Genomic DNA, 15,543 nt, shown 5'->3' with positions numbered 1-15,543 from the left:
GGCAGAGATTGCTCCTCAAGCCAAGCATGCCTTCTAAGCACAGACCCAGTAACAGCAGCCCTGCAAGAGGCCTCTAAAGAATCAAAATCACATTGCAAAGTATGTTTTCCAACTTGTTCAGCAGAATGCAATAAATCATGCAAATCTTTATTTTCCACACAGTCAGAAATCAACATAATTTTCTGTTTAAGCAATCCAATAATATGCTGTTGATATTTTAACATATGAAATTGGCAGTTTAAAGCCCTGATTGCCAAGGTTGCAGAAGTATAAACCTTTTTACTTCATCTACCCAGCGCCCTGGAGTTTCTATCAGAAGAGGTAGGATTTTTAGCAGTAGAAGACTTAATGCCCTTGGGCCCCTGAGAAATGGTTTCTGGATCTGCAACAGGACTTTTGAAAAGGAACTTGTGGGACTCAGGAACCCTGTAGTATCTGTCAAGTTTACTAGGAGCCGGAGGCAGGGAATCAGCGGCCATACTGGATTCTGAAAACACATCATCAACAATGTCTAGTACAGGAGGTATAGCCAAAGGCCTACACTGAGGTATAAGGAGGAAATCCCTAAGCCTCTTTTTTGAAATCAGAAAATTCCTGAATTTCCCAGTGGAAATGCTCCCTTAAGGTATGTAAAGTTTCCCCAAAAGAAAAGTCCTTGGGGGGCGGGGGTGAGCAGAGGGAATCCTCTGCATCAGAATCCTCATAAGTAGGTATGGACAAATCCAGGTCATTAGAAGAGTCAGAAGAAATAGAGTCCTGAACAGAAGAATCACAGTCAAGCTCAGCCCTAGGTCTCTTAGAAGGGGGGTGGGGGGTTGACTACCCCTGATTAGAGTAATTAGATCTTCAGCCATTTTGATCATTTGTTTTTTAGGCATAAGGTCCTGAACATGTGGCCTGGGCATTGTTTTTTAGAAATAGATCGAGATTTAGGCCTTAGTATTGAAGGTGAAGTTGGTTTAATATGCAAGTTTGTAGGTCTCAATACACCCTCAGAAGCCGGTGCCTGCACAGCGGCTCCGGACCCATCCAAGGTACAGACATCCGCAGGTTCCATTGGTGAAGCATCTCGCAGCATACCGGACTCCGAATGGGTCTCAGTAGAGGCCTGCGAGTCAGATGTAGCGGGTATCAGGGGCTGCGAAAGCGCCTTACTGAGTACTGGAGAACTGGCGACTGGCGTAGGAGAAGCGTTGTCAACAGTTTTGGACCTCAACGGCCTGCCTCTGTCTTTATCTTTGCATTTTTTGGAATCCCGGTAGTCGGATGGCTAACCGACGTCATTTCTGGATAATTAAACAGAGAACCAAAATATTTAGAGGCAAAAATGTACCGACGACGGATAGTGCACTGATTAAATAAAGCACAAAACCGACAGCAAGGTACGTCGTGGTCAGAGCCTAGGCAAGGAATACAGTACAAATGAAAATCTGAGGTATTTGCTTTCCACAAGTAATGCAATTATTAACTTTTACTGACATCAGAAAGGAGCAAAGTTTCCCCACCGGGGTACTTAGCTTTAAGTTGAAGACTTCGGTACTGAAACTCGAAAACGAAAATTACAGGAGTCGGCCAACCGGCACTTGTTTTTGCTTCGGGCACCGCACAGCAAGAAAGACTGATGTAATGGCGTCGGCTGCATGTTTTATACCCCTGATGACCTGACGTCATGGAAGAAGGGACAGCAACAGACGCAGAACCCAAGACTTTGTTAATCAGGCCAACCGAGGGTAACCTGCCAGCAGATTACCCAAATGTAATGACTGCAGCAGTGAAACATGAAGAACATCCAGGACTGCAACAGTGAATACACTCGAACATCTACATTTATGATAAGTGTACACAACTGTACTATGTTCTTTGTGTTTCACTGTTGCAGTCATCACACTTGGGTTGATTCCCAAAGTTGAAAAAAGGGTGGAGGCAGTCAAGAAGAGTTGGGGCTGGCTAGTATGCCCTGCAGGACTGCTGATGCAACCTCCCCCGGATTTGGTAAAGATGAGCAGGTGGTAATGCTCGGTGAAGGTGTGCACAGAACTCCAGGTAGCAGCTTCCAGAATATGTCCCTGGTAGGGACTCCCCTGAGGAATGCTGTAGAGGTAGAAGTTAGTCTAGTGGAATGTGTTCTGACTCCCTGAGGGGTTGGTTTCCCATGGTGCTTGTAGCAGAAATGGATACAGTGTGCTATCCATTTAGAAACGGCTTGTTTTGAAATTGCCTTGCCCTCTGCCTCTGGTGCAAAGCTGACTAGTAACTGGTCGGATTTCCTGAAGGGCTTAGTCCTATCAAGGTAGAATCTGAGCTGTCTGTGCATGTCCAAGGAGTGCAGGATCCTTTCCCCTTTATTTTGAGGATTAGGGAAGAAGGTTGGCAAATGGATAGATTGGTTGAGAGCCACACTGGACTCATTTTAGGCATAAAGGAAGGGTTAAGTCCCGAGGGAGACAGTGTCAGCATGGAAAATAATGAAGGGTTCCACAGTCATAAGTGCTTGTTGCTTGTAGCTAAGACACTCTTCTAGCTGTAGTGATGGCCAGAAGCAAGGCTGTTTTCCAAGAGAGGAATTTTAACTCTGCTGATGCTGCAGGCTCAAAGGGGGGGGGGGGGTAGCATGAGCTTTTCCAGTACAAAATTAAGGTCCCAAGCAGGGGTGGGTGCTTTCCTTGGTGGCCTTAAGTTGTTTGCCCCTCTCAGGAACTGTTTGATGAGAGGGTGAGAGAAGAGAGGTGGCTCAGTGTTGTAATGAGCCGAGATGGTAGAGGCATGGATCTTAATGGAAGAGAAGGATAGGCCTCTGTGGAGTAGATCTGCTAGGTAAATCCAAGATTACAGGTATGGAGGGCAGTGCTTTGTCCTCTCCTTTAGAGTGAATCCACGAAAAATACCTTTTCCACTTATCAGTATAGGATTTCCTTGCACTGGGTTTTCTGGCTTCAAGATGGACGTCCAGCACCTACTTGCTTAAGCTGGTCACTGGGGGAGAATTCAAGGAATAAGCCAGGCTGCAAGATTCAGGGTTTGCAGTTGCGGATGCAAGATCTATCCCCCTTGCTGAGTGAGGAGGGTTGGGCTCTGGGTTAGGTGCCAGGGTGGTACCGGTGACAGGCTAAGCAGTAGTGGGTACCAGTGCTGGCGTGGCCAGTCCGGGGCAATCAGGATTGTTCTTGGTCTGTCCTGTCTTATCTTGAGTAACATTCTTGAGAGAAGAGGCAGAGGGGGGAAATGCATAGATTGAGAGGTTTTCCCACTGGAAGGCTAGGGTATCCTCTTTCCAGGCCCTGCTGTGAGGGGTCCTGGTGCACAATTTGCTGAGCTGGTGATTGCAGGGGGAGGCAAAGAGGTCCACCTCTGGGGTCCCCCATTTCTGGATTAGAAGGCTGAATGTGCTGGGGTCTAATTGCCACTCGTGTGGGTCTAGGAAATTTCTGCTTAAGTCATCTACCAGAGAGTTTTGTTTGCCTGGCAGGAATTGAGCTTGCAGATGAAGATGCGTGTCCAAGGCCGTGTTCCACAGGGCCATGGCTAGCCTGCAGAGTGGGTAAGAGTGGGTTCCCCCTTGCTTGTTGATGTACCACATAACTGTGGTGTTGCCTGTTTTTATGAGCAGGGGTCCTGGTGAGAGTAGGGATCTGAAAGTTGTCAGAGCAGGCTGAACAGCTAGATGCAGATGAATTTGACTTGGGCTCCAGTGGCACTGAATGCACTTGTCATCCAGGTGTGCCCCCCAGGCATAGTCTGATGCATCTGTGGTTATGGTCTGGGCGGCGTGGGGTTGAGTAAAAGGAAGTCCTTTGTTGTGGTTGCATGCTGCTGCCCACCAAAGAAACTCTGTCCTTAGACAAGATATGACGGTTTCCAGGTCCTGAGAATGTTGGCACCAAAGACTTTTTTTTAAGTACCATTGAAGTTTCCTCATATGCAGTCTGACATATGGAATTAGTACGATGTAAGAGGCCATGAACCCTAGGGCCTGCAGGATTTTCCTTGTGGATAGCTGGGTTCGGGTGGCCATTTGAGTGAAGTAGCCTGTCAGATAGGCTTGTTTTTCCTAGAGTAAGTAATGCCATCTGGGATGCTGTGTCCAAGTTTACTCCCAGGAATACAATCTTTTGATTGGGGACTAGTTTTGATTTCTTTTCGTTGACATTGTACCCTAGGGAGGTAAGAATGTTCTTTACAAATGTTAGGTGCTGCAGCAGCTGTTCCTGACTGTCTGCCTGAATCAGGCAATCGTTCAAGTAGAGGTAAATTTGAATTTTTCTCTGTCTGCAATAGGAATGGCTGGAGCCAGGCATTTTGTGAATACTCTGGGAGCTGTGGATAAGCCAAAGGGAAGTGCAGAGAACTGATAATGCATAGATCCTGTCCTGAAATGTAAGTATTTCCTGCATGAACCCCTGACAGGGATAGGCTTTTTTTAGGTCTAAGGTGGCTAACCAAGTATCTTTGGATAGCATAGGAAGAAGCTGCTGAAGGGTGAGCATTTTGAATTTTGGTACCACCAGGAAGGTGTTTAGAATGGAAAGGTCTAGGATTGGGTGCCAAGTGCCCTCTTTTCTGGGTACCAGGAAAAGTCTGGAATAGAACCCTTGACCTGTCTGTTCTGCAGGAACAGGTTGAATTGCCCTTATGTAGAGCAGGGATTGAACTTGGTTTTGTGCCTCTGCCCACTGGTTTGGAGGAAGGTCTGGGAACCCTTTTGGGGTTGGCAGTGAGTGGAAGTAAGTAAAATTTGTACCCCTAGGATACAATGTTGAGGACCCATCGGTCTTTGGTGATGAAGATCCAGTTTTTTGCATGATGGGCAATTTTTCCTCCAAGGGACACGATCAGTTGGGCAGAAGTGAGGAGTGGAGTTGAGAAGTCATTGTGAATTCTTTCCGTAAGGGGGTGGCTTAGCACTCCCTGTTTTTGAAGTGGAGGCACTCCATTGTTTAGATCTCTGCATACCCTGAGACTGTAGTCTGGGGGGGGGGGTCTGTTTCCTCTGGGTCAAGTTTGAGATGGCCTTGAGGGGGCTGGAAAGGAACAATGTTTCGAGGGGCAATGCCTACTGAATCTAGGAGGCTGCACTTCAAAGAAATCTTTGAATGTCTGCATAGATTTAGCGTTTTCTTCAGTCTTTTTTAGAACCTCTTCTGCTTTGGTGCCAAACATTGTCCTTGTTCAAAGGAGCATCTAGTAATTTTGATTTCACATGGTCTGGCAAGGTCTGCTCCTTAAGCCAGGCATGCCTTCTCAGTACAGAACCAGTGACTGCTGCCCTCCAAGATGCTTCTAGGGCATCAAAGCCACATTGCAAAGTATGCTTGCTGACTTGGCTTGCAGAATGCATAAGCTCTTGCAATTCTTTATTTTCTGCACAGTCTGTAAAGGTAGCTAATTTTTGCTTAAGTTCCATAACATGTTGCTGGTATTTCAGCATGTGAAACTGGCAATTCAATGCCCTAATGGCGAGAGTTGCAGAGGTGTATACTTTTTTACCCCATCTGTCTAAAGCTCGGGAATCCCTGTCCAAAGGGATGGGATTCTTAGCTGTAGTTGCTTTTATACCTTTTGGCCCCTGGGAAATCACCGCTGGGTCAGCAGTAGGATTTCTGAAAAAAAATTTGTGAGAGTCAGGGACTCTGTAGTATCTGGTTTCCTTGGAGCATGGGGTAAAGTATCAGGAGTTAGACTGGATTCCATAAAAACATCATCCACAACATCCAGAACTGGAGGTACTGCTAAAGGTCTATGTTGTGGCAAATCTAGAACTTCTGAGTCTCTGTTTTGACTGAGGATAGTCTTGGCATTCCCAGTGGAAATGCACACTCAAAGTATGTAGGGTTCACCAAAAGAAAAATCCTCTGGAGGGGAAGCACAGGGAATGGATTCCTCTGCATCTGAGTCCTCATAAGCAGATAAAGGCACATCTTCGTATTCAGAAACCTCAGAGTTGTCGAACTCTTGGTCTGTTAAAGCTGCTGGGGACAGGTCTCTTTCTTTTAGTAGGGGAAGGTTGGCTTTTCTAACCAGCTGTTTTAACCAGGGGAAGAAGCACCAAAAGCAATAAGCATTGCTGGAGTGAGACGGTTAGAAAGGAAGTTCTCACTGAATGTTCAAAAGCAGCACACTTACATTCAACACTTCTTCCAGCCCCTTACGCTATAAAAATAAAAGAACAGAATTCCCCTGTCAGTACTGTTCAAACATTCACGCAGACACTGAGAATCAAAACAGTAGTTAGGTTGTCGTGAAGTGAGCAGAAGCATTACAATGATGCACAATTTCCTATCCATTCAACAGTAAACTTTTCTGTCCCACAAAATTCAAAATTTACACAAACAGTACACACCTTTTTTCACAAAATTATCCCCTCAATACCATAAGACACTCATGTCAAAAACAGCAGTCCCTGACAGGAAACTTCTGGTATTGTTTTCACAGTATCGGGGTTCATAAAGAGGAAATACTGCTTTTAATAAAAAAAACAGACAAAATGCTACTTTTCTTAAAAGAGAAATCATTTCTGAATGGAGGGGTTTCCCAATGGTGACTTACTTGCCAGAAATGAAGCTCTTAATTGAATGCTGCTCCTGTGAAGCCAGGTAAATGTTTCTTCACCAGGCAGTAAGAAAGTACTAAAGAAAAAAGAAAAATCCATGGTATCCCTCAGTCTCTGAAAAACCCAGTATGCAACCTATACTGGGACAAAGACAAACCAAGAAGAAAATTTGCAGTATGGAGGGTGTGAAGTTCACTCCTTGAAACATGTTATGCACCTAGCTCACTAATAAAAATCGAACTGTAAAATATGTACTACAAAATGATAAAATAATAGGTAGTCCACAGTTGCGTTAAAAATGAAACATCCTTTATTGAAACACACAAACAAGCGATCCTAACTCAGTAAAATGAAAAGCATTAAAGACATTATTTATATATAATCAGTTTATCTGGAGCAAGTGAGTGATTACAGAGGGTGGTTCTGTTAAGAGCAACAAAAGCATTAAACTCATTCCTTTAACCAAGTCCCCCTTCACCCTTAAAACCATAGTGTAAAACTGAGACTGTGTTACCTTAGAACTGGAACTAAAAAGCCAGAGACAAATTAAAATATATAAGAACAGCTTATTAAGGCTAACCTACTAATCCAAACTTTACTAAGAAACCAACTCACTAACAAAATGACTAACTAATTAGCTAACAAAAAGATCTACCAATGGACATCTACCAGAATAAATATTACTAACTTATAAACGCAAACACTTTTAACAAAGATCGCTTTTGTACAAAATAAATAAATCAGGTTTGTGTGCGAAAAAATCATCATAATGTTAATGAACATGTGTATAAATCTACAAGTAAACACGCAAGTAGGCTGAAAACCATAGCTATAAATTGTAAGGTGGAAATACAGTGAAAAATGTTAAAAATAAAGCATTAAGGCCCTGGGGATCTGCTCAACTGTGGCATCTAACTAAGAAAGCACTTAGTTTAAATGAGTAAAAGTATCAGAAAACAGCACCAATGTCTAAAGAAAGCTTCATTATGACTGCTGATTTTCCTCCTTAGGATTAGTCAATCAGCTGTGCTTCCACACAAACTGGAGCACCCAGAGAAATCCCATGCAAACACAAGAACATGCAGACTCCTCACAGAAGGTTGCCCAGCAGAGAATCAAACTGGAGAACCTCTTGCTGTGAGGCAACATTACCTGCTGCACTACTGTGCTGTCCAGAGGGTATCAGCACTGAATTTGGTGCTAATGACCTGTACTCTAGTAACCTTTTGCATAAAAAAGCTCACATATAAGGTTATCAAAGCATGGTAAATCAACTCCAAATCAAATGCTGAAATTCATGTCAGTAAAGGATTTGGCAAAGGAAATGTCATCTTCACAAGCTCTTTGAAAGCCACAGTACAAAACAGGACCTGGAGAAGAAGCAGTACAAGAGAGGAGGAAGGATCTTCTCTTGCCAGCCTAGTAACAGAGGGGAAAGACAGCAGGAAACCCACACTGACTTTAGCTTTAACCAGTACCTTGACCTTTTCCAAATTAATGTGAACTGAGAAACTGCAGGGAAGCCTACAGGAACTAAAATACATTTGGGAAAAAACACCTAGACTCTAGGTAACTAAATAACTTCTCCAAAGAAAATACTATTGAATCTTTTCTGGACAGGTGGGTCAATGTCAGCACAAACTTTCATCTGAGAATCCAATAGCCACTGCCTGATCCTGAGAGATCAAAGAAGAAGTGTTCTGAGGAAGAGAGACTTTCAACCTGGCAACAGGAACTTTTATCACATAAGGATAAGACTTGTCCAACTTTCTGGCTTCTTCCCATCTTTGTGTTTTCTTCACTCTCCTTATTGGCCTTTAATCAAGAAAAGTCAGAGGCAATGATCCATTTAAAAGTAGTTTCATTTCCTCTCGTGCAAAGTTCTGAAATGGAAATCACAAATATTTCTACCACCAAGACCTTCCACCTATACATAGAGACAGTGAACATCCTAAAGAGGGAAACTTGTGCCCAGCAGGCTTACTTGGTTAACAAAAATGCAATCAGTAGCAAAAACAGTTCAACAATAATGAATCTGACTATTAAGTCAGACATTAACAATGTTATACATCAAGGAATTACCATGTTAGCCCACAAACTTAGCAACCAGTTGAAAAAGATTACGACTTGAGCATGGAAGGAATTCTTATATTAGAAATTTATCATCAAACTATGTTAAGTAGTCACTAACAAGAATGGAAGAAAACTGAAAAAAGATCTGACCTGAGACCAAGTGAAATCTTTGAAAAGAAATTCTCCAATTAAGATTTTCCTCAACGATGTGGGTCTGGGGAGCACCTCTGGATGCGGTCTCAAACAAATGAGATCTGGAGAGAGGGGTAAATGTGCTGCATTAGGAGCTCCAAGGGGGTGTTTTACAGCCTTTGAGAGTCTTAAAAATGCTAAGCAACTGCAGCTAACCAGTCCGGAGTCTGATGTAGATGGACTGGATCATGTAAGCTTAAACATAATCACTATACCAGCTAATCTGCAAGTAAACCTTCTGCAGTGGGCAACTGTTGGGGGTCCTCATTTGTCTATCCCTAGATGAGATTAAACTCAATTTTTTTCTATCTCCTACATCTGAAGCATATGTATTTCCAGTTCGTGGAAGTACAATTCTCATGCACTGGTTAGGAAGACATGTACGACCTTTGCACTTCTCAGTTCAGCATCTATCTACCAAACAAACACATCCTGAAGATATAGACGAGGAAAAATACAAGAAACGTCCATGAATTTGTAGCTTACCATTTGTAGACCCCTGCTTTAAGGAACTTGTATGCCCTATTCCTACCATTATCTATCCCACACTTGTCCTCTACCTTGAGCCAAAATACTGCACCTATACAGTTTTTCATGACTCATTTAATATAACAGGAATACGATTCTAATTATATCACAGCCTTGGTTTCTCAAAAGCTCCTTAGACTGCTAGTTTACATCACTCTCCCTATATTAACAGGAGCAACACATGGCCAAAGTCATTATAAACAAGTAACATTTCAATACTGGTAGTGACACATGAAAAGGAAGGAGGAGTAACTAGAACAAAAGAGACACTACTGGGAATGATATATTTTGAAAAGAAAATTTTAAATAAACTGCATTTTACTAGCAGTTAATTTCCTAAACTTGATTTCATCCCACTCAAGGCTGGGGAGGGGGTGATAAAATATATCACAACACGCAAAGGGTACAAGCAAAAAAACAAGCCTTGAGAGATATTAGTCCATCATAGGGCACATGTAACACACCTCCAGAAAATTTGGCATTGTCAATCACTATGTGTGCTTAATTTACAGTTATTCTATTGATTTGATGAGTTTACATACAGTGTTAAGCTGTAGACAGTCTTCATATTACCTTATCACCTAGAATGAGTTGAAGTTGAGACATTTATTACTTTGTAAGTATTTGCTGAACAAGACTTTTACTAACAAATACAAAAATGTACTTGGGAATAACTGACTGGAGATTAAGATATTTTCATATAACTAATGGATAGGTTACCTAGAAAAGTCTTTGTCTACTGTGTAGTCATACTTCATCCATGTATCTCGATACACAAAAAACTCCAATATGGCTAGTAAAGCCATAGCTGTGAAGGCTAAGAGTGAAACTGAAAAAGAAAACAAACATCAGATCAAGATGCAACACACCATTAAAAAAGTGAGAACTTATATGAAGAAAGGTTTAAAAGTTCTGACTAAAATAAACCAGTTACACCAAATGCAGTTAATACAGTTACATGATGAATCTGTTACTTTGCATGACAGAGGTGAACAAAATACTTTCGTTAGGAAGGGACATCTAGTAGAGGGGAAAATCTACGCAGTAATCAAACAGTAAGCTAAAAGCTGGTTAAGACTGAAGTCCAAAATCACAAAACAAAACCAAAGGAAATCAGGCTGCTTTAATAAAACCCAAGGACAATTCCACAATAAATAATTCCAGTAAGCGCTTTCATCTGTAATAAGACTTCTTCAGACTGGAAGTTAACATTCAAAAACACACATTTAAATACTTTAAAAGTCACATGACCACATACTTAGTGTTTTAACCCTTTACATTTAAGATATATAATAAAATCTTCTCTATTGCTCAGACCGGAGGATAGCAAGCATCGAGTCTAACCTACCAACTATATTCCAGCCACCACAAGTCATCGTCTGGATTAAATTAATTTTCTACATTTTTAAACTGTCCACTACAAGAAATTTAAAGTTAAAGTTAACTTTACATGAACCATGTTTGTAATGCTTCCCCAGGGCATTCCTTTCATCCCCAACAGAAACTGGAGAATAGTTGCACGACTGCCAAATCATACACTAATGCACTGTACGAACACGTACATAAATGCATGGAACTAGCCATACCCTATAGAACCAAGATGCTCTCTTCCAAAAAAAGGAAACCAATCTGGTGGTCCCCTCCCATTAACAAACTCTACAACAGAGGGAAGAAACTGTCACAGAGAAAGGTGAAGTCCCAAGACTGGAAAACCTCCCTCATTAGCCTCAACAAAAAGTAGAAATCCCTCATAAGATCCTCTAAAGCTAGCTACGAAGGCAGAATTGCAGCAGATACTAAAAAGACAACCAAAAGGCCTTCTATAGCTATGTCAAGAATCTCCGGGGCAATACCCAGATTTGTTCTGAGTTACTGCACAATGGTACCTCCTATACTGAGCCAACAGATATTGCCAACATACTGGCCGATAGATTCAGTGGCAACTTTACCCCCCCCCCCCAAAGGACCAATCACAATACCGTAAGAATGCCAGGCACCCAGCATTACTGCTGCACAGGTTAAGGCTGCATTGTCCAAGGCCAAGAGTATAGCTTCCATGGGACCAGACAATATTCCCTGGTTGTGTTCTACATGAACTACACAGTGAACTGGCACCACACCTGTGTGCCCTGTTGAATCACAGCTGCATCTCAGGCTTTGTCCCTTCCGAATGACACACAGCTACAGTCATCCCTCTCCATAAAGGGGGAGCGACTACAGACCCTGGGACTATCGTCCCATCAGCCTGACAAGTCTGATATGTAAGGCTATGGAGCGCATCATCATGGACCTAATTAATAAGGATATAGGGAATCTCGAAACCCTGGACCCAACGCAATTTGGTTTTGTGAGGGGCGGATCATGCCTGCTCAACCTGGTGGACTTCATTGAGTCAGTCACCAGAGCTGTGGATGAAGGCAAGGTGGTCCATACAGCCTACCTCAATCTGGCTAAGGCCTTTGATACCACTCCCCACTCAGGAATTATAGACAGACTTGCCAAACTAGGACAGACTCGCCAAACTAGGCATCAACCCCTATATCACTAGATGGAGTCCCAGAAGGATCAGTCCTGGGTCCTCTTCTGTTTGGCATCTAAGTCCAGGCCATCACAGGGGGACTCTGGCTGACCAAGTTTGCAGACGATTGCAAGCTGAGAGCCATTATTAACTCCCCAAGTGATGCAGACATTCTTCAGAAAGGCCTCACTGAGACAAAAGACTGGTGTCAAAGCCATGGCATTAAGCTCAATGCCAAAAAATGCATCATCATCCCCTTTGAGAAAAACTCAGTTCCCATAAATTATCACATCGATGGTAGTCCACTATACACTGAAGGCGTTATAAGAGATCCTGGGACTGAGGTTGACAGCAACCTCTCCTTCAACCACCACATTGCCACTGTGGTCAGAAAGTCCTTCTACGTGGCACATCTCATTACAGAGGGTTTTGCATCCAGGAAGAAAGAGGTTATCATCTCTCTCTCTCTACTCTTCCCTCATTAGACCAATCATAGAGTATAATGCCCCATTTGGCATGTACCTCACTAGATACCTGCAGCAGCTGGAGAGGCCACAGAAGTACCTCACAGAGAGGATCCTAGGCCTTAAACATATGTCCTACATGAACAGACTCAACTTTTCTCTGTCTCATATCGCTTACTAAGAGGCGATCTCTGCTTGACTTACAAAGCAATGTCTGACCCAGCTCTGTTAGAAATGCTACATCTAAAGAAATCCCAATCCCTCTGGCACCACACGCTCCAGAGACCTAAACCTCATTACCACAATCAACAGAACATGCTGAAGGGACAGGCTCATAACACAAAGACTATCCATGCTATGGAATAGACTTCCCATACATGACAGGCAGACACCTCACTGGCCCTCTTCAAGAGAAATCTTGATGAGTAGATGGGAAATAGAAAGTTCACCCTGGGGATCACTCCAGTGGCTCTACTAGATAGAGGCACTGGGATCTAACACTGGGCAGCAGAAAGCCAGGGCAATTTTATGGGCTAGGCTTGTAAGGGCTCCAGGGGCATTAGCCTAGTGCACACCTATAAACTTATGAACATGTGCCTAACCCATAACTCCTTACACTGTGAAGAGCCTAAATGAAATTGAATAAAACATCTAACAAATACTTCAATTTCTTGAGATTTACTTAATGCAAATCAATTTTTAAGATCGGTATAGCTTAAAAATATTTCACCTATACAGAAGACAGCAAAATCTGTAACTGCAACCAATCTTGGTCTGCTCCACAACTATAACATAATTGAAACAGAAGAGAGAGTATATTGTTCAACTTGCTGTAAGGGGACAATCAGATATTAATTACACTCATTTATCATCGAAAGTTAATAGATGAACAGGAAGAGGATAGTTAAAGGTCACATCGGTTATATGTAAGTCAAACTATACGACAGCTTAGACTTGTTATAGTAAGTTTCTTGGGTGGCGAAAGTCAGGGTACCTTTTTGGTTAGGCTTATATAAGCCCTAGGGCTAATAACCTAGTACCTACCTATGAACCTATGTTATGTTACCACAGATGATAAACCAACATAATAAAAGGGAGGAAAAAAGGAGAAAAAAAAACACAACTAATAGAACTGGGTCAGGCTTCTAAATATGAACACAGCCAAATGCAGAGTACTGCCATAGTTTGATTAGCATAGAACCTTAAAAATACCAAGTAATCATGTACACAGACAGTATGATGTTCAAAATCCAGATCAAACACTCAGTAAGGCACACAAAAATATGTCTAGACAGTCAAAATACATCACTGCAGTATTAAGAGAGATCAAATGTATGTATTCATTTCTGCATATTCAGGTCATGGCTAAAACTGTTCAATTACACTAGCTCACCTATGTGGTTACCAAACTGAAAAATAAAATCAATATTTCCTTCTAAAATTCTAAACAATAACTTGCCCTTTTGTTAAAAAAATGGGGGAAGACTTGTATCTGAAACCTGGTTAAAACCTAACACTAAAGACAATGAAGTGTTACCACCTGGGTACAACATACACAGGCTGGATCGTGCTTCGAGGAAGGGGGGTGGGGTAGCTGTACTAATCTGAGTTGAATGTCACCATAGATGTAATACAACCTCCTCAGATTAATAACTCTGAGATTCTTGCCGCCAAATTGCAACTTAATAAAAATAAATGCATTAATATCATCTGTATGTACATTCCCCCAGGTAACAATATATCTACATTTGAAGATATCCTGCACTGGTTATCATGTCACTACCCCCAAGAAACCCTACTACTTGGAGACTTCAACATAGACTGGGGCACCTGTTCCTTAGAATCCCCAACCACCCATATTAACCTGCATGCATTTACACAAATCATATCCACTCCTACAAGGATAGGTAAACCCAACCAAAAAGAAAGTATACTTGACTGGGTACTCATAAACAGTCACCCCCAACTGTACACCTCTGGTACCCTCCTTAATGGCCTAAGCGATCACCTTCTCAGATATGTAATTAAGCACAAAACCATTAATTCCCAACAACCCTTACTCAGAAAGGTTAGAAACAATAAAAACTTTGACTCTGCCAAATTCCAACAAGAACTAAACTCATGTAATTGGTCTATTCTAAAACACCTCCCCTTAGAGGAAGCAGTAGCATACTTTAACAACAAATTCCTTGAGATCCTTGATTTGCATGCACCTGTTCGTTCAAAGAGAACCAAGGCAAAAACTGCACCATGGCTTTCTATAGAGTCTAAACTCAAAATTACCCTTAGAAACAAAGCATGGGCTTTATGGCGTTCTTCTAAAGACCCTCAAGATCACATTAAATACAGGCAATCCAGGAACTAAACCAAAAAATCAATTTTACAAGACAAAAAACAATACTACTGTAATTTACAGACAGTAAATCAAAATAACCCTCAGAAGTTTTGGGCAGGTTTAAATAATCTACTACATCCTGGACAAACTTCAACCCCAATCCCTGCTGCTACTATTGATAAAACCCCTGAAGATGTTTCTGATAGTTTTAACCAATTCTTTACTGAGACAATTCAAGCCCTAGCTAGCCAAATACCTCCTAGCTCCCCTGGTCCTGAAAGTAGCACCCCTAAAAACCTACTTGCGTTCAGCTTCCAACCAGTTACCACTTCACTTATCCATACCTTGATCAAAAAATTAAAACCCACTACACTTTCTGCTGATCAACTCCCTGCCGAGTACCTACAAAAATCAGCTGATGCTATTGCTTACCCCGTCTCAATACTAATCAATCGAACCATAGTAGAAGCTAAAATTCCCACCATCTGGAAAATATCCCATGTAATCCCACTTCACAAAGGAGGCAGCTCTACTGAATTCTCCAATTATAGGCCAATAGCTATACTCTCTCCACTTGCAAAGATTATGGAAAAATGTATTCATAGACAACTCATGCACCACCTAATCCAAAATCGCCTTATGGCAGACACTCAGCATGGCTTCCATCCTCATCACAGCACTACTTCAGCCCTCCTAGCCTTTACTAACACCATAAACCATAATCGCAACAATAATTATATATCCTCAGCCCTCTTTTGGATCTTTCCAAGGCATTCGATATGGTTGATCACCAACTTTTAATCCACACCCTGCAAACATTCTGTCTAGATACTGGAGCCCTCCAATGGTTTCAATCTTACCTGAATGGTCAACAGCAGGCTGTCCT

General features: G+C 42.1%; 1 protein-coding gene across 4 annotated transcripts in view; it reads right to left on the bottom strand.

The window, feature by feature from the left end:
* Positions 1 to 15,543, bottom strand: part of ERGIC2 (ERGIC and golgi 2) — a 646,362-nt gene that overhangs the window by 563,934 nt on the left and 66,885 nt on the right. For all 4 annotated transcript variants that reach the window (XM_044088198.1, XM_044088197.1, XM_044088200.1 and 1 more), the window contains exon 3: positions 10,061 to 10,169. In XM_044088198.1, coding sequence (XP_043944133.1) covers positions 10,061 to 10,169 — 109 coding nt within the window. The remainder of the gene's footprint in view (positions 1 to 10,060; positions 10,170 to 15,543) is intronic.

This window comes from Protopterus annectens, chromosome 11.part0 (genome assembly GCF_019279795.1).
Source record: "Protopterus annectens isolate FY-2018-M chromosome 11.part0, PAN1.0, whole genome shotgun sequence".
NCBI classification, from domain to species: Eukaryota; Metazoa; Chordata; order Ceratodontiformes; family Protopteridae; genus Protopterus; species Protopterus annectens.
The sequence above is the reverse complement of the archived record's forward strand: the minus strand, read 5'-3'. Positions and strand labels throughout refer to the sequence as shown.